The 24410-nt window shown below is 44.4% G+C and overlaps 2 protein-coding genes across 7 annotated transcripts in view; one reads left to right on the forward strand and one right to left on the reverse strand.

Moving 5' to 3' along the window:
- UBIAD1 (UbiA prenyltransferase domain containing 1) overlaps positions 1-22906 on the reverse strand; it is a 36613-nt gene extending 13707 nt beyond the window's left edge. Inside the window, exons 1-4 of one of the 4 annotated variants that reach the window (XR_012996822.1) lie at positions 22902-22906; positions 22061-22622; positions 20323-21123; positions 17302-19349 (exon numbers count right to left, since the gene is read on the reverse strand). Coding sequence is in view for 2 of the 4 variants with exons in the window: in XM_076356066.1 (XP_076212181.1) it covers positions 20636-21123; positions 22061-22583 (1011 nt within the window). In the remaining 2 variants the exon portion in view is untranslated. Of the gene's footprint in view, positions 1-17301; positions 21124-22060; positions 22703-22901 lie in introns of those variants that run through there. The other 3 variants (XR_012996823.1, XM_076356066.1, XM_076356067.1) reach the window with 3 other exon arrangements.
- A 582-nt stretch (positions 22907-23488) lies between these two features.
- The window catches only part of MTOR (mechanistic target of rapamycin kinase), a 68510-nt gene continuing 67588 nt past the window's right edge, over positions 23489-24410 (forward strand). For all 3 annotated transcript variants that reach the window (XM_076355869.1, XM_076355870.1, XM_076355871.1), the window contains exon 1: positions 23489-23534. The gene's annotated coding sequence lies outside the window, so the exon portion shown is untranslated. The remainder of the gene's footprint in view (positions 23535-24410) is intronic.

Genomic DNA, 24410 nt, shown 5'->3' on the forward strand with positions numbered 1-24410 from the left:
TAAGCAGAGAGGAAAATGTTGCCTACAGAAGAAATGGGCATACGATCTTACTACTTGGGCTTTCAAATACCCATACCGACCACTAAACTACACTGTATTTTAGAGGCAGTGAAGATGGATGGGTCTTGAGGTACTATTTATGGAGGGAACAGACACAAAAATGGTATGGAAAGGGAATGAGGATCCTTTATATGGATCCTCAGATCTTTCCCATTCAAGGCACAGCATCTCTGGACAGAAGGCCAAGGAAGTCCCTAGCATATTTCTCACTCATTGCCCGCTCCAAAAGCATTTGCTGCCCTATCATATTTCATTCTGATTTTTTACCTCTTGCCCCCACACACTACTAACAAGCTGGCATTGAGACTGACACACTTTTGGAATCACAGGCAAAGCTCTGAAGATCAAGGAGGATTAGATTCCCAGCAGGGGATGAAATATAGCTACTTGGAATAAGACAGAACTTTCTTGTAAGCCTGCAAATCTCCAAATTTCCTCCTTTCCTCAGTGGCCCTTCTGCACTAAACCCTCAGCCTGCAGTTTCCATTGAGTTCTCCTGTACTGCTTTGTTACCTCTCCCCTCTTTTTAAATCTTCTGGGTGGATTTTAGGGGAAGAGTGGGCTTTACCTCCTGTCTAATCCACTGTTGGCACCACAGAGTATAGGTCATGCAACATAAAATAGGCTGTGCCATGCCTCAGTGTTCCTGGGCACAGTGTGGCTGCCTAAGGCTGTTGGCCAGGTCCCAATCCATCAGAAGGACTCAGTTCTGAGCATAGACTTCAATGAGATCTGGCTCAGACCCCTTTACAATGACAACTGTAATGTAAGAATGCAGATACAAAGAGAAATGCACATTACGCATCTTCCAGCTGCTCTCCCCAGGTCTCTCCCTCTTTGGGAGACTGGCAAATTTGGTTTCCAGGAGACATTTTACTGGGCCATCAGCAGGGAATAAGGGGCACAAATCAGATTATTTACCGCAAGCTGAAATCACAGAGGTTCCACAATAAATTGGAGTGCAATCTCTTTTACCTCCTTTATCCCATTCCTGCTTTGGAGTAACAATTTCACAGTCAAATCTGTTGTTTAAAATGTTCTCCCTCCCCATTCCCTCTATCAAGGGAGATCACAATACTCTGAGACAAAGTGTTCAATAAATTCTCAGACTGCAGAAAAATAATATAAACCCAAACCAGACAGTTCCTTAATTTCAAAAGATAATAATTTACCAAGATATTCTCAGGCAAAAGAAATATATCTATATCTCTCTATATATCTATCTAGAGTGTTTAGGATTTCATCCTTCATTTTTGTAAAATTCATGAAAGATTTATGAGTTATTCAGCTACTCTGAGTTCCTGGGATATTGCTAATAAACCTTCCCCTTATTCCTATTGTTATATCTCATCAGCCCCTCAGCCATTTCAGGCTTTTGAAGCATACAGAGATTCTTTTTTGTTGAAGTATTTTAATATCTGCTTCCCTAAGATGAACATCAAGTTTTGCTACTCCGTCAAATCCATCATTTTCCACTCTCCCATCCTAACTTAGAAGCCAGGCAGAGGACACATTAATCCCTTGTTAAGGCAGGAGAGGATTTAGACGAGAGGAACCTCTGAAACCAGATAATGAATGTCTACAAGTGCTCCAGCCCTTAAAGAACTACACAAAGGTAGCTTTTCCTGAAAGTAAATCCAGGACTACTATAGCCACAAAGGACATACTGATACACTGCCAGCATTCAACTCTGCCAAATAAGTCTTCAAAGGCCTTTGAGGACCCATCCAAGTATAAGCCTTGTGCGGCAAAAAGAATGCTGAGATTTTTATTTTGTTGACTATTCCCCAGGAGATGGTTCTCTTCCCGGACCTATTTCCATGCCCTCCTTTCCCCCTGCCACCACTCATTCTCAATTCCTAAGCAATTCATACCATTAATTTCAAGGAAATCTCTCAATGACTGTGGATAAGCCACAACTCCATCCTTGGCAGACCACAGGTTCCCCTCTTCTGCAGACTCTCACAGCTGAGACGTAGTGCTTGGTCTAAGTCCTACTCGCTTCCCAAAGGTGAACTGGCATAAGAAGGATGTAGCTGCCTGCATTCAGCCACAAGGTATGCTCATGATCAGTCCACAATGTTTAAGACATTTTCAAAAGAAACCAAACAAAAAATCAGAGAAACTCTTGTCATGGTTTCCCCAGGAAAGAAAACAATGTTAACCCCATCAAATACACTCTATTACTTCAGGACCTAGATTCTCCACTTTAAGCTTCCAGCTGTCCATGCCATATTTTCAAGGTCCCTGCCAGGCTATGGTCTGAAGAAACTGATGCCTAAGTTCTGTCCAAGGTCCAGGAACACAGCTGCTCAGCCTTAATAATAGAGACACAGAGACATTCTCCTTGTCAGAACTAATATAGAGGTATATGCAACTTCTCCAAGAGGCTTCAGTTTGAGCAGATTCTCCAGAGCACACAGCGGATGAACCCTTCAGATTTTAATCCTTTTGCTTTTTAATCTTTTTTTCTTCACAGTCTTATCATGCACTCGAGTTTCCAGTGATTAAGCCCACAACAGAAGGAGGTAAAATTCCCCTGTAGACAAGAGCAGAACAAAAGAAAGGAAGTCCTGATTCAGCCTCTTGTCAGCAAGCCCTTCCCCAGAACCGGACCTAGGGAGATCACCTAGAAAAACATCTAAACTTCCATCTTAATTACTGACGAAGCTTTCATTACAACAGTATCTATGTACCTCAGGGTCTTAGCAGATGTGTCATGACAATGCTCTGGCAAGAAGAGAACGATTATCCCTATTTTACAGATGAGGAACTGAGACCAGGAAAGGGAAGCATCTGATCCACTATCAGACACAAAACCTGTTACTGAGCAAAGAATTTAACATTAGCCTGCAAGCTGCAGACTAATGCCTTAACCACTAGCTGCTTTTATAATTTACCGCCTAAACATAAAACTCAGTAGGAAGCAAGCCTTTTGCTCCCTCAGTAACACTTTGCCCCTCTTCCCAGGACAGATCACTGCAGTGGGCATAGACTTGCACTGTATTTTACTGTTTGAGGCTCTCAGTGCTGAGAATCCTCTCCCACAACGTATCAGTGTACTTTTTACTGGTGGTAGCAACATTCAGAGCATCAGCCAAGCAGAACATGCATCATTACGGATTGACCCCACAGCCTCATAATTCCTGTCTTCTCTCCATCCAAGTGATCCAGTTTGGGGCCATCCAAATGTGTATTTATGCACTGTGAGACAGCACACCTGTATGTCAGAGCATGTAGGTGCAGCACAATCTGATCATTGATCTTCCTGTCTGATGTTCGTGTGACACAGGCATAGCAGGAGTTCATGAAAGCAGGGGGACTCCAAGCAGAACACAGCCGGGGAATTAAGGAGCCAGCTTTCCACAAACTTGTCAAAAATCATGAGAATTAAAAATGCTTGGTATTTAAATTTCTTTTTACTCAGAGAGCATTCTGTTCTTAATTACAGTTGGCAGCCACAGTGGCCACCTCATTTGGCTTTGTCAGGGTTGAATTCAATTACATTCAGAAGGGGAAATAAGGTGCCTTCCTTAAGTCCAAATCACCTTGGACACATGTCCAAAGCAACTCTGGACAGCTGCTTCCTTTGTGAGGAGTTCCAAGGAATAGGAACAGTGTAGTGGCAAACTCCTTCAGGCTTAGAGATTTCTCAGTGCATTTTGGCAAAGAATGATCCTTTATTGCTCTCCTTACCTCTAAGCCCATCTTCCCTCCTCCATGAAATGAACAACAAACAAAAAAAGTAAAGGACTAGCAAATAGTTTCACTTCCTGGTCTTATACCTGCGACAGCACCTATCCACTGTGTGGCCTCAAGCAGGCTGCTTGAGCACACTGTTCCTAAATTTCCCTGCTGGCTAAGTGGAGATGTGTAGTAAAGCTGAGAGGCTGCAGGCAAGCCGTTATCCTCCACTAGAGAGAATCAGAACTAGTCAACCCATGTATTACAAGTGCATTTATACTGGCATTTAAGAGAGATTCTCTGGATGTTTTAAGAGCTGGAAGAACTGAATTTTACATCTTTTGCCAGATGTAACACAGTCATACCCTAGAAATCCTGTTTTTACAGTGTTATTGATTCTTCCCAGTTAGGCAACACATCAGAGAGAGAAATACACCTACGCATGAGACAGAGATCAAATTTGGGAGCTCTCAGCTGCTTTTCTTCACGGCACTGTGGTAATTCTTTCCCATCATTTAAACACAGCCATAGAATAGGTTGTCTCTGCCTGAGTCTAGGACTTTAGTGAGCACCTGTGAAAAAATTTGGTTAAATCTGAACCTTGACAAAGATCACCCCTTTGTATCTCAAAAAGGTATGTCGCACATTGTTTCATTCTGGATGTTATTTTCTTTCTTCATAGCAGATTATGCACAGTAAAGCTTTGGAAAGCCTGTATCTGTTCATTGCCCACCAGCATATTGGACACCTCTAGCATGTGATCTCTGAAACAACCACTATCAGACAAGTCTCACAGTGCATCCAACCCAGCTGTAGTTTCAAAGCCTGCAAATAGAGAACCTGGGAATCTTTGCTAGAGCAGTCTGGAAACTGTGAAAAATCTGAGTCCCTTTCTTGCTAAGCAGACTGTAGCAGAAAGATGCTCCTTACATCTCTTGCTAGCAATAGGTTCTGGCTAATACAAAGAAAGGCACTGAAAGTTTAAGGACCCTTGTAGAAAACCTGAGGATAACACAACCTAGAGGAGATAACCAGGACTTGCCCTGTAGGATTTCTCCTAAAAAAATTTATATTTGCGAATTGGGACCTCTAGGCTATAGAGGCAGCTATATAGAGGCTATCTAGGCAGCTCAAGAACCAGCAGAGTTCAGCTCTGGGGGCCTATTCCTCTGACTCTCATCCCTGTAGCTGTCTGCCTGTCAGAAGGGGGAACTTTTTATCATTCTCTTCCAAAACTTTCCAACATAACTAAGGCCTTGACACACTGAGATGGAAAGAAAAGAACCTGCACCAAATCTTTAGAGAGAAAACACCAAACAAATTTAGCGTCACTCTCTATATAGCATCTCCCTTTATTCCCCTTTCAACAGTCCTGCGAGCTGCTGGGATTTTAAGCACTCAGCGTACTTAAATGTAGATTGGAGGATGGGAGGACATATGAAGCACAACAGCAAGGAGAGGGAGGTTGATAAGAAAAGCAAGAGAGATGCAAGTGTTCTGAGTACACAAGGTTTATGGATGACTTATTCAGTAATATACCATCAATTATACTGATGCTGTCTCAGCTGGATTAACTGCTGGTGGACAGGAGGCAGTTGGGGAGATGGATTCGCTTTTCTGTCAGTCATGATCAAGACCAGCGTTCCCCACTCGTTCAAGCAGGTACGTGTGCTCTGTTCTGCAGAGGAGTTACTGACAGCTTCACAAATTTCTGCAGGAGTCCGACGGCCATCTGCTGCTTTCCTACCTGACTTTTTTGGCAGGTCAGTGTAGGGAAGCTAGCACCACTGGTTCACCCTCAGTGCCATAATACTACTGCTGGTCTGGCACAAACTCTTCGTGCTCAGTGAGCATAATTGCAGACCACTCCCTAACTCAGAGGAAGATGGGGGCTCAAGTCTTTCAAATGTTTTAAACAGCTACCTAGAATCCACTGCACTGCAAGACGAGCAGCCTCCCTGCTGTCTACAAAGTGCTTTAAGACCCCTGGAGGGAAGGATTCCCATGGGGCATAGTGTTTATCACAAGCACAGCACCACACACCAATGTCACAGCCCCTACAATAAGTTCCTAAGCATACAGTACAAGAAGCAAAAAATGATGCCTGTCTGTTTTCTCTTCAGCCCTCCTAGCTGGTCCGTGTCATCACTTGTTTGCTGTTTGTGAAGGGAGTTTTTGTGCTTGTGGATTTCTGTTCCTGCCCCTGGATCTACAATAATCCTGTAATTATGATGCCAAGCAGCACCTGAAGACAATTTTATCACAGTCTGTATAATGTGTAAATACCATTAAGTTAGACGGATTTTCTCATTAATTCTCCGTCCCAGTGACAAGCCAGGAATTAACACGATTGATTTTCCAGTCCCTGCTCATTATCAATCATCCAAGAACTTAGTCACATCTCATCCGTTCCACCTGGGTCCCAGCATTTATTTGCAGACTTCAACATATATTAAACTAATAAAAAACAATGGCCATAGCGACCTCTGTACTCAAAACACAGACAAGAACAAACTATGTATGTTCCTAACTCCTTTGGTGGGAAACTTCCCACTACGTACCACTATCCTACAGAGAAGAAGCAGTGGGCAGGTTAAGGAACAGCCCATTGTATACTGCCTGTTGCACTAATATTTTCCGTCTTGCAAACAAAATAAATGCACACCTCTGTGTTGCTCTCTAAAAACTTAAAGAAAACAACAATTCATAGGGTGCTTGTTTCCTGGAGGTGCTCCATTTGAAATTAATAGAAGCTGTATAGCGCTTGCAAAGGACCTCCACAATTCAACCCAAATTCTCCCCATTACTCCCCCTGAAATGCTTCTGACTTTGCCACTTGGCTCTACTGACTGCAGTGGGAGTGCTGCCCTTCAGTCCCTCAGCAAGGGGAAAGACATGCATTATCTGACTCAACAGGTTAAGAGAAGAATAAGAAAACCTAGGAAAAAATATGTAAGGCCAAAATGAAAAAGCAGTAAATACAGCATAAAACTCTTTTCAGCTCTAGAACAGGTTCTGTATGGCTGCAAATGGAGAGGAATCACAAGCAGCGGTGCTGAAGAGAATAATCTCAGTGTCTCACAGTTCTTCTGTTCCCACGGTTCCCACCATGTCTGTCCCGCTGTCAGACCAAACAAGTAGAAGGAAACATTCCCATGGCACGCTGGAATTTTGCACTCTTGAGCTTTCCTGATCTCCGTCATTACCATCTCTTGGACCAGGAGTGGAAGTCTGGCTCATACAGAATTTTCTGCAGGGTAAGGTAGATACTTAAATAGCAGTCTGGCAAATGCAAGCCCTCTGTTATGAAACAGATGTGCTTTCAGTCCACACAATCCTCACTGAGCCTCTGTATAAAACGGAGACTCTTTTGAATCACATCTTACACTCGCATTCCCTTACCTGTGTCCTCAATCTCTCAAGTATTCTTTTGCTTGTTCCATATCATACCATTCCACTGGATTACATACTGTGTAAATCTACCCATTCATCTACCTGTAGCTCACCCAAGAAACAGGAAACCCAGAGAGCCACACACTTTTTCTGTAAACAGAAACAAGTAGATTGCTGTATACAATAAATAGTTCCAAATCCCCCTTACTGAGGGCATCTGTTCTTCTGGCATATGCAGTCAGAAGGGGATTCATAGACCAAAATCATCTCTCTCATCCATTGCAGAAAGAGATGTTCACTCTGGCTATTACAGGTTGGTAATGATGAGTGCTGAATGCTTTTGTCGTGCTAAACTGTGGAGGCAAACCTCTTCTTGACCCAATAATAATTTTAAACCTTGTGAGGCACGTGCTTATTCAGATGCTTGCTAATATCAATATAATGAAGCAGCTGCCTTTTATCTGCATCTGCAACCCCATCTTCAGTTCTGTTCAGGTAAATAGTTCTCAGTCCTGTCATGCAGTGGTGAGTTCCATAAATCAAACATGAAATAGTGGGGAGGAAAAAGGAAAGTCTCCTCCTAGGCATCTGAAGTGCACAGTTAGTCCAAGCTCTCTGCTTCACCCTAGAGGGCCTGTAAATAAGTGTAGTCTTTTAAAGCAATCAGCTCTCTTTGGCCCATCTGGATCCAGAAAGCACTCAAGACAAGCTCAGAAATGGAATTATCAATAGGTAATAATAATCTTTATGGAAGCTATTTAAGGGTAACTCTAATCTTTTTTATTAGGTGACTTTTGAAACTTCCAGGGCAGGGAGGTGGTACAGGTTTGGAATACTAAGCAATAAGAGGTTAGAAGGGATATTTCAATCTGGTGGCTGTTTCTCCAGATAATTGGATTCCTAATCCCTGAAAGGTTATGATCTCAGTTTACTCTGCTGGGACAGAAGGTACCCAATTAGTCTTTTATCACATGATCCAGTGCAGGCTCCAGCATTGCCTGCAAGAGACAGGTAACAATTTGCAAATCATCACAGCAGGGAAAAAATAAAGATGTTGCAGATACAGGGAAGTCAGGCTCTGATAGATCAGCATCTGTCTTGTGTTTCTTAATGGAACATAGAGTGGGATACGCCTTTCTCCCAGCTGCTGTAAAACAACAGCTCACAACATCCACAAACACAAAGGATGATAAAGTCCATTCTCTAAAGGGTGCTGGCTGGTTAGCTTGTATGCAAGAGCCTGCTCCTGTCTAAACAGAGCCGGATAAATACTTCTCCAGCCCAGATCTGGCAGCCCACCATGAAGTGCTCAGAAGATAAGTTGTCTAGGTAATATTGCTGCTGTGTTGTCAGCTTTTTTCAAGGTTATGGCACTGAAAGGCAATAGCATTAGCAGAAAAGCATGGGGGATGGGGAGGTGTTCTATTCATTATAGAGAACCCATATTAAATCACAAAATAATCTCTCAAGGACTGTGAAGTGTTTGGCTGCAGCACAAAGGAGCTTGTAAATACAGTGGAACCAGGCTGCAGCACAGAGGAGCTTGTAAATACAGTGGAACCAAGCTAGCTCTTGTAAAACATCTTCACAAATGCAGAACAAAACACAGAGAGCAAGTCAAACACACTATCCCCATCTCAGCAGGAAATAAACAGAAAACATCGATGGCCTTAAATCTAGTCCTAAACCAAAAAAAAAAAAGGAGCCAAAATCAGCAATGGTGTGTGAGGATCACTTCACAGAAACTAATGAAGTTCATAGTCCAGATTATATCTGGTGTCTCCTTGGTAGTATTACTGCTATCAACAACCACTGAATGTTTCATACAAGGACTCTTACCAATTAATAAGGAGAAGGAATGTGTCTCTGGAAAAGAAAGCATCCTCAAGGAACTGCTCATTTCTGAATGAGACACTAGACAAAGACTGGTGTCAAAAGAGGAATAAAGATCATGGACAGGAGCAAAAAAGAAAATTCAGCCCTCATGGTTCTTGGAGATAAATCAAACCCACTCGTTTGTTAATATGGGTAGGGCTTGCTGTAAACAGATAATTTTTCAGGTTGTTAACTACACCTTTTGAGCAGCCAGGGATCTTGTCTGAATCCTCTCAAACACCAGTGCTGTCTCACAGATGACATTTTGCTGGGTTTTTTCCAATTCACTGCAAACCACAAAGGTGTGCGCTACATTAGGTAAAAAGAATTTCTAATAAGTGTGCTAACAGCCTGCATGAGAAAAATATGGAGACTTTTTAAGGTTATACTGAAAATAAAACTAACAAAAAGATCTGTCAGAAACCAAGACTTTCTCCTTTGTCAATGTCTGAGCTCATTTCCCCCTGCAGCCTGGTAAATACATCCATTCACGTGTAACTAGTTTTATGGCAGATTTCAGACTAGAACCGATTTTTATAGCCCAACCTTGAACTCTAGCAAGCACAGAATCCCAATTGGTGAGGCAATAAGATAAGCTGCAGCATCAGCCGCAGAGCCCTGCTCCAGGACAAAGCACAGGGACTAAGATTAGGTGATGCAGTGAGCTAACAGGGCATCAGGGACAGGGGCTGAGCACAACGGATTGCTGCTAGCCAGCTCCCTCCTAATTAGAAGGACTCCTGACATCCCAGCAAGTGCTAGACAGCTTTTTCAGGTCTAGGACTATAAAAAGCTCTGCCAGATCCCCTTAGCCCTATTCTTTTTCCGATCTTGGTTCTCCATATACAGCTCTTCCAGCTCACTTCAGTCCTACCTTGCAACCACATATACATGCTATTCTGCCCATCCAGGATGTCTACAGTGAGCACTGATTGAAATTATATTCATGGGCTAGGCAACAAGCCAGGGGACTCTCTTTACTGTCACTCACTTGGCAGTGACTGGAGCAATTTATAGCAAATTGAAGTGTAAGGACTTGATAATGAAACTATTTCATTTCCATCTCTGATTCAGCTGCCACCTGTAAAACTGCAGCCAGGAATGAACTCTGGAAATGCATTATAAGACCATTAGACTTCCACCAGGCACTGCCTTCATCTTTATGCCTTTACTTCTGTGCCCACCCACATCAGCTTTGTTATTGTAAATGACTCCTCCTCTAGCTGGTCCCTGAACTGATCAAGGACCCCAAACTGATTTACTACCACAAAGACACAGAATAATGCAGCTGTCTGCATCTTTTACAGACCAGTATCACGTGCAGAGTTCAAAGCTCCCAGCACTCAAATGTCCTTTCCTGTCCAAGCGGGCTGTCACCCCAGTAAAGTGCCTGCTGGAACACCATAGTCTCTTTGGACAGCTGTTTCACATCAAGGACAAAAAATGGGGCACAGACTGTGTTTGGCCAGACTGTGTTTGGCCACTGACATTTTACAAATGCCTGTGCTAGTATTGTGAACAGCCCTGCTGTCACAGGAGCTAGTTTCTGACTTTCACACCTGGACTGGCACCATTTGATGGCAGCCCTTTCCATCAGTGTCAGCCCCATCTCCAAGGTGCTTTATGCTACTATTTCAGCCAAACTGTTCAAAGCTACACAAGATCCAAATACAACATTTCTACATGTACCACCATAGCCTGACAATTTGGGTCAATTTTAGTGTTAAAGCTCTTGTTTAGCAGATGAAAATTTAATAGTCTATTTCCACCATTCCCATTGCAGGATAGACATTTCTATTGCACTACCTCCCTGGGACTCAAACTATTCCCTGTCCCTTCTCCATACACAGACAGGGCCTCACAGAATTTCAATTTTTCCCCCAAACCAGTTAGCAGGAGAGTGGTGACTAGGATGGCCAGGTTTTGAGTGTAAGAGAAAGAATCTACAGCAAATTTTAGGCCGCACCTCGAATACTGTGTTCAGTTTTGGGCCCCTCACTACAAGAAGGATGTTGAGGTGCTGGAGCGTGTCCAGAGAAGGGCAACGAGACTGGTGAGGGGTCTGGAGAACAAGTCTTATGAGGAGCGGCTGAGGGAACTGGGGTTGTTTAGCCTGGAGAAAAGGAGGCTGAGGGGAGATCTCATCGCTCTCTACAACTACCTGAAAGGAGGTTGTAGCGAGGGGGGGGTCGGTCTCTTCTCCCAAGTAACAAGTGATAGGACGAGAGGAAACGGCCTCAAGTTGCGCCAGGGGAGGTTTAGATTGGATGTAAGGAAAAATTTCTTTACTGAAAGAGTGGTGAAACATTGGAACAGGCTGCCCAGGGAAGTGGTGGAGTCCCCATCCCTGGAGGTATTTAAAAGACGAGTAGATGAGGCACTTAGGGACATGGTTTAGTGGGTGGTGGTGTTGGGTCGACGGTTGGACTCGATGATCTTAGAGGTCTTTTCCAACCTCAATGATTCAATGATTCAAATTCAGTTTTCCCTAGAAAGTACAAAGCCTTGCCGAAGTAAATGCTGAAAACATTTCTTCCCTTTAACTTTTCCTCCATAAGATGCTTTTTACACAAGTCAGAACAAAACACACATTCTCTCCCACACAAAAAAGCATACAGATCTCTAGAAAACATTCATTTTTTTCTTCTCCTGTGGGTTAGCTTGCTAGAAAGATTGATATTCTTCTTTTTATGTCTCAATCCTCAGGAGACATTCTGGGCCTCTAAATTACTTAGATGCGTTTCTTCACCGTCTGGAAATGAGTTAACTCGCAATGGGAACGTGCATCACTTTCATGTATGTACATGCATTCAACCCTTCCTGACTCACAGAAAGCAGAAACACCTTGGTGCTGCTGCCTTCAGCCCAGTACTCTTCTGTCGATAGGTGTATCTCACATGTGTATCTACTGATCAGAGGCTGCAGAAAGGGACAGAGGAATTTAGGACTTGGCTGTTTCTGGCCATAAACATTGTTTGAAGCTGGAGATTCCTATACACACACATACCCTGGGAACAGACCATTTTCCTGTTTAATGGTTTCCCAGGACATAGTTCTGCAGAAGACAAGGAGTAAGCCAGTAGACAAATACATAGGACTTGTAATCTCAGAAGGCACATGCAAAGTTCACACACTGGGGCAAGTCACTTCCCTTCTCCAAATCCCAGGCTCTTCAGTCCTAAGAGTCATACCATCATCTTTGTGAAAATGCTGAGTATCTCTGCACGAAGCAGCACTACATAAAAATGCTAAAATTCCCTACATATAAGAGAGATTTTTTTTTCCCTCGTGAACACCTGAATTTCTGTGTACCTACTTCTTATGCAGGGATACTGACAGAACCACTAAAAACCTGGAATAGTTTAGGTTCAGCTTCCCTGGCTCATCCTTTCTCTTGCATTTGAACAAGTTAAAATCCTAGGATCCAATGACCTTGAAAACGAGGTAATTTGGGATATGGATTTTAGAATTCAGGCTGAAAGGAGGACAGAGGCAGGGAAGCTCTGTGTGCCACGCTGACCCACTATTGCTCACAGAACAGCATACGATTCCTGCCTTGTGAGGTAGTGGGGAAAAAAAGAAAAATCTTTTGGCACAAAGTAAGACAGGATTTCAGCTTCTGAAGTTCATTAATACATAACCGTCCTCTCCATCTCCCTTCTTTATCTCTCCCCTTAATCCTCCTCTCCCCATCCACATGCAAACGTTGTACCACCTTTTCCTGGAAACCTCAACTGCAAAGGTTTGAAGAAGCAGGGATGCTGCAGGGGATAAATGCAGAAGGGAACTTTATAGAAAGCCTACAGCACATCACTGAGGAGGAAGCTTTGTGTTTCTGGGTGGCTAATTAACTTCTACTTAAGAACTAATTTAAGGAAGAAGAAAGACCAGATGAAGAATGGTATGGCACAGCACCAAGTATACTCTTAAGGCTTTATTGAGCTCTAGAACACACAAAAAAAAGCACATGAATCTCTAGCATGTTATTCTCAACCTCTCCTTTATTTATATTGACCGGAGCTAAGGTTTATACAGTAGTAGAGCTATCCCCCCTGGGTTAAAATATGACTCAACTATGGCATACAGTGGCCTTATGCCATACAGAAAGTAATTTATAATCTATCTGAACTAATTTCATCAACTCTTAAGACAATAGCTAACAAGACTGGGAAGATGGTTTATTAGACCCTCTTTCCATTAGGTCAAAGTCTAAGAAACTGCTTATTTCCCACAGCGTGATGATGTTTCACAGCCTTATTTGCAAACACTGCGTGAGATGCAAACAGCCTGAATTTGCCCCTTAAATGGAGCAGACATTCAGTTTATTCCTTTACCACTAGTAAGTCAGCTGATTCAGGGAGCAGGCCTTCTTTTTTGGCTTACTGGGACACCTAAAAATACGCATTGTCTTTATTCTTTGTGCTAAATCAGTTACAAAGCACTGTTTCCCACACAAACCAAACCACTGCCTGAAAGAACTTTCCATTCTACCCTAAAAGAAGAAGAGGGAAGACTCCTCTAACCTTTGTTAAAATTGCTGGGCTATTCAGCATTTCCCAGTTAACAAACTGGCCACTGATCTAGCACTAGAAACAAAGAGCAGATGCCAGGATCTCCCACCTCAGTTAGCACCTAAAACCACTGCCAGAAGAGCAGAGCTGCCCAGTACTAGTCTAGGCTAGGACAAGACATCTGAAAGGTGCCAACCAAGAGTTAGACTGTAGGAGGCAGACCCTAACCTCTTCTCCTGTTGCTGAGCTCTCGATCACTTTCAAGCTCTTAGAGCAGCATGCCAGATCATGTGTTTTAGTGAGGTTCTCACCGCTTTCCTTGGTCCCTGACAAACTGCCTATGTGACACATCTCTCAGCCAGCATCTTGATTGATTATTGACAGAACCATCTGATTAATGAGCAGATTCTCCGCCTTGTTGTTTTCATGAGAAAGCAGCACAATGGTGCCATAGATTTTTAATTCTTCAAACCACTCTGGCCTTGGCAGCCAGATGAGAAGTCAGCAGAGGACAATCAGGGGTTATAGTTTTGTTTGGATTTGTTCTGTTTTTAAAAAACATTTGGGTCTTCATGTGCAGAGCTTGTGAACTCCAGTGTGTGAACTTCTCTCCCAAGACAGTGCACGCATGAAGTCTGGGATGGATGCCCAAGCATAGGTTTCTTTCCAAGGGAATAGATACACTTGGTCGGTAACCCACTGTGCCTGGAGATCAGTGAGACTTGAATACTGAAGCAAGTGACACTCTCTCAGCTGACCCCAAAGGAATGCTGAACTATGTCCTTCAAATATTTCTCATTCAAATCCATGTGGCCACTGAAACATCTGGATTAGAACATGGGCTTTCCTGTGATCTAACTATATAGAAAGGCAACTATATAGAAAGGATAAGCACTGACAGTATTAAGAGTTATCATCATCAGAAGGTGTAAAAGAAAACTTGATAAACATGTTCATTTTAGGTCTTACTCTGAGTTACACAAAAGAGCAAAAACCTTATTTCAGTCAGTAAAGCATGGGCATTATTCTATCCAGTGCTTGGCCTGTTTCCTTTAGACATACAGCTGCACTAAGCCAGCCGTGCTGAGTTTTATTAAAACTTACGCATTTTTTAGCAGTTCTGGGAGCTATAGATTTTAACTGGGCTAGATATTTCACTCCACCTTAAAATGAAAAATAGCTTTAAAAAGCCAGAGCAGCATTTCATTCCTTAAATATGTAATTCAGCAGGCACAAAACTCCAACTATAAAGCAACCAAAGGTGATTTAAATAAAAATAATCTACCAGTGACCTAAAAGACAAACCAATATGTGAGAGGAAAGGCGTAGTTATTATTAAGGTACTAGACTGGAAAGGAGAACTCTCATGTAGGAGCATGACCTTGATTAAGCAGCAGTGACTCAGACTACTCACCTACGAAATAGAGAGAATATAGTCCAAGCTCCTAAAAACACTATAAAAGTATTAAGATTTTCCAACAGTGATTCAAGATGTGTTAAAAGCCATTGACTGAAGTACATCTCAGAGTGTGCAGACACTGCATTTTTTCCCCACACAAGTGTACTACCCATGAAGCACAGCTTGCCCACACTCTTTTGAAAGCTCAGCCTTCAGCATCTGACCAGAATAAGCTTATTAAGCCATCAGCAAAGGCTTTAAAAATGTAAGATAGAGCTGACTGGCTTTCTTCAAATGCGTGTTTCTGCCATTACCTGCCTGGGCCAGAAGCATCTGGCCAGACATAATCTGCACATCAGAAATTCATCTGCAGCCATCTACCTCCCAAGTTTCCTTACACCAGAGGAGACCCAATGAGGTACAGCCAGACAAACACTAAAAGATCTTGCAAATACAGCTAACAAATTCCTATAGAGACAAAAAAATGAGGCAGTTTTAAGTACATATTTGGAAAGTCTCCTTTCTCCATTGTCCTGAAGATTTTTGATCCACTGGCTCGAGAGAAAAAAAAAACACAAAAAACCTCCTAGGTGTCATGGATTTAAAAAAATTCCTCCCAAATAAGAAGGAAGTGCTGATCAATGCAGTGACCTGAGCCTGCACAACCCCTAAAACCATAAATGCAGGAGGGACACCCCTCCTTCCTCCTCCAATAACAATACAGTCTGCTGCATAAAACATTTTGCCACTCAGTAAGAAGTGGACCTAGGATTTTGGATCAACCTTTTAGAGCAACAGAGGAGCAGCAACAGCAGAATCTGGTCCACCACTTCTCTCAGGGGGAATCAGGTTTTTTTTAGACTGTGGAACAAGGTCAAAGGTACCAGGACAATTTTAGCGCTCTGCAGTGGCCCCTGTTGTCTGCCCAGCAGAGGATCTCTCAGCCTAGGGCACAGGTACCACAGTGCTGGAGCAGTGGTGGAAGAGCAATGCTGCCATCTGCGGACACTCAGAATTACAGCCTCCACCTAGACAGGCACTGGACAAAAAGGTGTTCAACGTGGATGAATTTCAAAACTCTCAACATTTTCTATTAGAGGTCCAGTTTCTTTAAAATGAGTTTAAGCTGACTACTAATAGACTCTGCCTGCTACCAGGACAAAGCGTTAGAGTGTGTTTTAAGAGCAAGTGCAGAACAATTACAGTATTAACAAAACACCCAGCATGCTGTCTCGCTAAAGGATACTCGGCAGACTGGTTTCTGGAGATTCAGAAAAAGAGCTTTATCATATTTCTTTGGGAGGATTCTTGAGTACAGCCCACGTGTATCTCGATGCCATGCTATTCTGCATTTTATCCTCTAAAATTATCTCCAAATGCTATGACCTTGGGACCCACTCTGCACCTCAGAAAGGTTGAAAAATATTTCCCCCAGGCCTTGCTGTCTTAGAATCACAGAATGTCCTGCAAACCCAAACAGAAAATCACTTCAAAGCAGACAATGATAGTAAGGTAGCGTTGCAGGTAAAAGCATTAGCTCCACAATGGTTTATGGTTACTAAGCTTTACTGCAGGAACTTCTTTTGTTGTTTCCTACTCAGATGGATTTTAATCTAGAAGCAAAAATTGAAATCATTTGATTTCACAAATCCCTCACACATCAAGTCTTCTTTGTATCTGTTTTCACCTATGTGCATCATCGACAATAGAGGTGGCAGAGCCAAGAAGTTTCTCGAGACTGTTGAAACCACTTTAACCACATACGAAAAAAAGAGCCAGAAAACATGTAAGACAAATAAGACTTCTTAGTCTCCTCAAGCTAATTGTACATGCATTTGTATAGAAGATTGCACCAGTGGCCAAGACAGAAAAATTTCAAACCATGCTTTAGGCTTATTAATGACACACACGGGGGAGGCATTATGCTGTCACAGTCCTATGGAGCAAATAAAATCATTACAAGCCAGAAGCAGAGACCATGGCACTGGAAGAATGGCAGACCACACAGGTGAGGAAGAAAAAGTCCATCTTTATTAAAAAGATTAAAAGTTCAGCTGAAACTTCCTTACAAATGCTGAACAGTACATGACACAGAAAATGGCATCAAAGAAAATTCTGCTCATTGATGAAAATACCGAAACTATTCTGAAGTCTGCCATTAGTATGAGATGATCACTGCTACTGAACTTTTTACCCAATGATATGGAAGGACAGGACTATGTGATTCATAAAAGGACTCTTACACAAAAAAAAGTATGATGTTTTATGCACTTATACTATAAACACGGCAGACAAAGACCCTTCTCCTTCCAGGAGGATGCTCTAATACATGTGCAAAAATACAACTGGAGCGATATAAAATAATCAAACACAGCATAATTAACAGAATAACATTCAGACACTTTATTGGATAAGAAGAAAGGCCAGAAGGTGCTTTAGGACATATCAACAGATGGGCTACAGATCTGTTCATCTACCAGTGTAGACTCATCACATTGCAACACAGCTCATCAAGAGAGACCTGAAAGAAGTTTAGAAAGTTTATATTCAGGGAAAGTAGCATCGGACAGGGAGGAAAGGGGTAGGGAAAGAGACCCAGCATCCTCATCACAAAACAAACCAATAAAGGAACCTCTCTTACCACTCAATGTCTATGTGGAGATTATTTTGGTCTACTTACATTGGTTAAGTCACCTGTTAGGTTAGTTCATACCCAAAATGTTTTCTAGTACTAACATGCTTTTGGAAAGCACACAGAGATAAAGCACTTTTTACTTTCAAAGCTCTCTATGACAATGATGTCAGCTCAGCATCCCTGTGAGGTAGGCAAAAATTAGCTGTTTTCTGAGACACAGAGAAGTTAAATTACTTCCTCAAAGCCACAGTGAATAATGTGTTATTTACTACTAATACCCTTAAGAACCTGGAATGATACTGTTTTTCACAGACAGGGAATTGGAGGCAACCAGCATCTGCTAGTAAGGAATTAGCAAATTTTCATCTCATTCTTACTATTAAAATGCTTTGAATCCCTCCCACCTTGAAAAGTGTTCCACAAACACATACATGTACTAGTGAGCTCTTCCTTCATCTCTGTAACAAAAAGCACTGGTCCTTTCCAGGAGTAAGCAGACATCCTACACACGGGGCTTTTCCCTGCTAGTAAAGGGTAACCTAGATACAACTAGAGTTACATACACTACTCCACCAATGATCATATCCTAGATCTTTCCACTGTTACCATTACAGTTATCAAAGATATGAGCCAAGTATTAGTTACTTTAAGGAATTTAGCTTGAGTACTCTAGTTTATGTAAAAGGAGTAGGAAAAGATAACTATCCATTCTTTTAAACTGATCTACAGGAACAAGCTATCATAAAATAAAGCACGCAGCTGCTACAAAGGGTAGCAACAAAGCCATGTTGGGATTAACCTAATAAACCCACATATCCCCAGTTGCAAGGTTAACAGATTCACCAGCTCGGTCCATATCCCTAGAAGAGCTTTTGCTTTGCAGAAAAGTGAAGTGGGTCTTGGAGCCAGGCTCTTCTTTATTCTGTAGGTCCACAAAGAAGTAACAGTAGATGCTGCGTTGTGTGTCTGTATTGAAAACAGTTTCCAAAACCTTCTGGATATCTCCCTCCATCCAGCTGAGCTGAACTTTTGCATTTTCTCCTCATGTTTCTAATCTAAACAAGTATTTTGCTGTAGAAAGCAGCACGCAGTTGCTGAAGTCCATTTCCTCTTGTCTTGTGCCTATTCAGATTAGTGAGATCATTTGCCCAATTTTAATGAAAGATGAAACTGTGGCTCATAAAATACACCTGCAAAGAATCCTTCCCCTTGACTACAGCACAGCTGTAAAGCAGGAGACCAACAGCTGGGTAACACTGGATAACATGAAGCCATAAAAACAGTCACTTAACTATCTATACCATGTCATCTTGTACCATCAACTCAGCTTTACTACTGTCAGTACACTCCACTAATGTAACACTCAGCACTTTCAGACGAACACCACAAGGGCATAACTTACGACAGATGCAGGATAACACCACGCTAGTTTATTGCTCATGTTTAAAAGCCCTTCACATAGTGGCTAGCACGCTCCCACTTAGTTCAAAAGCAAGGTTGTGCTCCAGGCACCAGCAGCTCTAGTTTAACACCTGTACCAATTCCTCTGAAGTTTTCCACAACTCCTGTAAACAAACTTTTCACCAAAACCCTGCATACAGGAAACGAATACTTTTTCTTCAATACAGGAGAGAATTCGGTTGCCACTGAGTAACATGGTATGGATCAAATTCATCTTTGCACCGGAAGTCACACTTTTTCCCAGTTGTGTTTGGCATGTTTTTCACACTGCTACATAATTGCTGAAACAGTCAGTTCTCCAAAGGGCCACATGACTATCAAGTGGCAAGATCTGTAGGAGAAAACAGAACAACACCATAAGGTGTAGCAGGGGGAAAGAGGTGGGGAACTTCACTTCAGAGCTAATTTAACATTTAAACGTGATTCAGTCACACAAACTCTGGACTCTTATTAGGAAAAATCTTGTTAACAAAAATGGTTTCTTCCTGTTTCCAGTCCTAATTTTTATGCAGAGCCAATGCAATAATCCTGATTTCTTTTTTCTAACACTAATATCTTTCTCCTTTGCTCAACTGGGCTTCTTATTATAAGACATTTGACTCCAGGCCTCTAAATAAACAGAGAATGACAATTGAAAAAAAATTTTTTTTTTTTTTTTAAACTAAGCATTTATTCTTCCACTCATGTATCCATTAATCTATACGCAGCCAGAGAAATCCGGCACTCTGTCTGTCTGTCCCCATAAACTCCAAGACTGTCATTTCAGAGAATAAATTCTAAGCAAATCCAAAAATGGAAACCACTTGTTTTTCTATTCATTGAGGGCTTTTCAGTTGCACTATTTGCATTCACAGCTTCAGCTTTCGTAGCGGAATATAAATTTAATGGGTTTGGCTTGAAGTTTGTGTAGTGGGCTATTCATGCTCCATTTTAGCACCAACATCCCACAGAGATATACAACTTTGAAATTTCTAGACTATAAGGACCAAGCAGAGGCAACAGTTAATGGATTAGTATCTAGTGCATTTCAGGGGGCTTGGAAATAAAACCTCAAAATTTGGCTAGGAAAAAAAAAAAAACCACCAACAAAAAATTAAAACATACAACCAATGAAGATGAACTATGCTCACAAGGGAGTGAAGTAATAGCACCTACATTGTTGTGATGCTAAACATTTGGCAGTATTTTCTGTTTACGACACAGGAGCCACTGGACTCCTTGACCATGGCAAGAAAAGGAGTTATAAGAGCGATCGCTGTGTTTGTGAAGGGAACAGAGAGTTTGTATTTGAGGCTCAATCTTACTTTCATTGAGTTGACAGTGAAAGAATTCAGTGGCAGAAGGATGAGGTTCTTTAAATGTTTCCTTGTCCTCACGTCGCCTTGCTCCCCTGAAGCAAAGGTGCACAGTTCACCCCTTCCCAAGAACTGACAAATCACTTCTTCAAAGTCTGTTGTACAAGCTAACCAAGATGAGAAATTATAAAATTCACACACAATCAACAGCTCAAGACAGTCTCTCCATTCTTCCCACTGTCCATAATGGATCATCTACCCACATCATCCACTGTTAATCAGCGTTAATACTGAATTGTGAGGCCTGACTCTAAAGTTCTTGTTACAGTTTGGGCAGAGCACCGGCTGGTGCTAGCGTAATACCAAAAACATAGAAAAGCCCCAAGAGGAGATTGAGTTTGGCTGTCCGCTGAGGAATTTTGTTGAAGCTCTGACTCCGAAACTGCCTCTCCAGTGAAAATGCCATCGGGATGGTGAGTAGCGGCAATGCCATGCTGATGGTATAGCGTGTGGCCAGCACACAGAAAATCAGGTAGGGCAAGAAGAGCAGCACGGTGTAGAGAATATAGGAGAACGCAGGGCCAATGAGGATAGCCAAGGTGACAATACCCGCCTGCCGGTCAGACTCCATGTCTCGTGTGTTGTTGCTGTGCAGGATGGCCTCAGTACTGAGAGCTAGTGGGATAGCGTAGAGCAGTGGCGAGACAGACAGATAACCGACCTGCACAGCATGGGCAAACATGACAGCCAGGGGCCCAAAGGTGATCAGGATCACCACGTCTCCAAGTGCAACATATTTAAATCCAATTCCTGTGGCAAGACACAAGAATAAAATGAAGCATCATCAAACAACTCAAATGACAGAAAAGAATGGATAATATAACAGATCAGCCCTTCCCACAGAAATATTGTAAACAACCAACGCACATGTAGCTATAGCCAAGAGGTGTATTTTCTTGTTTTTCCAAAGATAATAAAATAAATGCAGCTTCTGAATTTCTTCAAACAATGTAACAGAAACTAAGGGCGGGGTGCTAATACCCATCTTCACATCTAGAAGTACCTATTTCTGCAGAAATCTATAGAAATAAGGTACTCTCTAGTGTGATCATGCATACTAGAACCTGATCCTGAAGAAATATATAAAATGCTCAGAACAAAATGCAAAACTGACAAGATTCTTTCAAGGAAACTAATATAACTCTTTGAAAGTTTGACAGTTTGAAACTGAGTTTGTTCTTCTTTTCCTAATAATTATGTTTGTATCTACTCAACACAGGAAGACAATAAAAATATCCTCCTCTTATTAAGAACAAACACAAACTGTTCTACATTCACAATGAAACTCCATCTAAAGAATAACAACAAAACATTCCAAAACAAAGTAACAGATTCCAGCAATGGAAAAGAACATACACAGTAAGCCACACTGCTGAGGGATACAAGATACACATCACAGAAAGTTTCAGCAATAGTTCTGATGAGCATCTAAAGCCATATACTTAAGTAACAATGTCTCAACACCACTTTCCAACTGAAGAACTTAGCGTGCCTCTTCCCACACCTTCCCACAAAAATCAGCGGCAAAGAATACAAGTTTAGGTACCAGTACTCCAGGAAATACCACCAAATGTTTTTATGGCGGTTAACTAGACAGATCACTTGCGTGTTCTAGAAACGCTTGACAAGTCGGCTAATTCTGTCACATTTGCATTCAGATTCACAGCAAAAGAGATACAGCACTTACCTCCAGTATAAAGGAAGGAGCTGGAAAGTCCTCCAAAGTAAATCAGGGCCAGGTGCTCCAGCTTGAGCGTTGAGACAGCATAGAGCCCAGCAGCACAGATACAGCCCACAGTATAAAGGAAGACTCCAAACCGGACTACGTCCTGAGGCTCCAAAATCTGGTCCACCAAAGTCCTGTCGTCACTCTTCTTGTGATCGATGCCTTTGGAGAAGTCGTAGTAGGTATTCACCAAGTTGCCGGCTCCGTGCACAGCCAGGACGGTCACGGCGCTTCCCACCAACAGCCCTGGGTCTAGCGCTCCCTCGGCCCGGTACGCCAGAGCGCTGCCGAGGGCCACGGGGGTGAGGGAGGCACTGAAACTCCAAGGTCTGAGCGCCAGCACGTAGGCCGCACACTTCTGCCTCCAGGTGCCGGGGGGGACCCTCTCAGCGCCCGCCAGCGCGGCGCCGGAGTCGTTCCTCTCGCTCCCCCGGGGGCTCTCAGCGCTAATGCTGATCTTCTGCACCGGGTCTCCCGGCCCCATGCTCTCCCCGCCGCCCCGTCTCACAGCAGCAGCCAGCACCTAGAAAGGGAAGGGTCGAGCGTTAGCCCGTCCGTCGCCGCGGGGCCCAGCGGGGAGGGGGCGCCGCCGCCATGGCCACGCGGGCAGCGCCTGAGGGAGAGGCGCGCGCCGCCCTTACCCGCTTGACGGGCGCCTGCCCCGCCCTGCGCGCGCGCGCCCCAGCGGCCAGCGTCCCGCGCGCCCCAACCGCCGGCCTGCCGCGCGCCTGCGTCCCTCTCCTCCTCACCGGCCCCGCGCCGCCACGGCCTCGGGCAGGGGGTTCCGCGGAGGGTCGCGTACCAGAGCAGCGCCCGAGCGACCCGCCAGCACCTCCCGGCGCCCCGAGTAAACATTAAACGGTCCACGTCCTCACGCGCGGCTGCGAGGGGGTCACTCTGAAGCACACCCCATCACTGCTATACGCGCCATGACGGCAACGGAGCGCCTACAGCCGGGCGCCTCCCCGGCTGCCCTTGGTCCTGTCACGGGCAGCCGGACACATTTCAGCGAAGCACACTGGGCGCGGCACCGCACCGCGCTACTCCCTCCACGCATGCGCATACAGCGCACAGGCTTTCCGGGAGGGCGGAAACCAGCCGGCGTCTAGAAGGTGGGCCTAGCGTGGACTTCTCACCAGTCGAGCAGGTTCAGCCTTTCCATTGGTCAGCTCTACTGCCACTCACTCCCGGCTGGCTTGATGATTGGCCGGGAGGCGACGGTATCGCCTTGCCGTTCCTTGGGAGAAAGGGCGGAGCTGAGAGCGCTCCTTCCCTGTCGCTCTTTTTCTACTGGTCAGAGGCGGTGCCTATCAAAGGACTTCTGGGAGGCTATTGGCCAGCAGCGGCTCGCCGGTCCGGCAGGCGCGGGGGAGGAGAGGGCGCGGGGCCCGGAGCGGGGGAGCCGGCGGCGCCGGCGGCGGTCGGGGCGGAGGCGGTGAGTGCGGGTCCGGAACCTCCCCTCAGCATCGCCTTCCCCTTCCCCCCACCTCCCGTCACGGTCCCGCCGTCACGGCCCTCCCCGCGCGCTCCCGCCTCACCGCCCGCCGTGCTGGCGCCCTGCGCCCTGTCAGCGGCACCGGCGCCCCCGCCCCGCGCAGCGGTTCCCCGCCCGGACCAGCCTGCCCGAGCCCCCCGCCCTCGCGGCGTTGCCGCTAGAGGCCCCGCGCCCGCCCGGGCGGCGGTGCCCGCCCTGCCTTGCCTCGTCCCTCCCTCACTCCCGGCCTGTGGAACGACGGCGGCGGGATCCCCCGCGGGCTCGGGCCTGCCGGCTCCTGCCCGCCGGCTGTCGCGTCTCTCTGCGAGTGCGGCTGTGAGGGAGCCCCCGCGCAGGGGCACCCCGGCCGGCGGTGATGGGGCCGCAGCCTCAGGCTGCTCTCTTCTTCCGGGGGAGCTTCTCCTGGCTCCCAGCCGCGGGGAAGCCCTGAAGCCACCTCACGCTGTAATCTTGGTGGATCCTTGTGACGGCGTGGGGGATATTTGGGGAAGAAGGCGCTGAAGTTTTGGTGCCTTGTGTCACTGTGGGCCCTTCTGTCAAGTGCTCGGTTTGGGCTTATGTAATCTGAAAATCGGGGGGTTCAAACCTCTAAAATATTTTCCACATAAAGAAGGACTTATGAGAAAGTTTGGTTATGTGTTATGATAGTAAACATCCTGTTGCAATGATTGATGTTGCTATAAGTAGACTTCCCATCTCTGAATATCTACTGGAGAATGTAATACTTGCCAGGCCCCAAGTGCTGAGTCTTCCTTGTGTTGGCACAACACTAGAATTTCTGTGGAGAAACTTGGATGAAAGCATTCAAGGACGAGT

The sequence above is a fragment of the Aptenodytes patagonicus genome, chromosome 19, assembly GCF_965638725.1.
Source record: "Aptenodytes patagonicus chromosome 19, bAptPat1.pri.cur, whole genome shotgun sequence".
Classification (NCBI taxonomy): domain Eukaryota; kingdom Metazoa; phylum Chordata; class Aves; order Sphenisciformes; family Spheniscidae; genus Aptenodytes; species Aptenodytes patagonicus.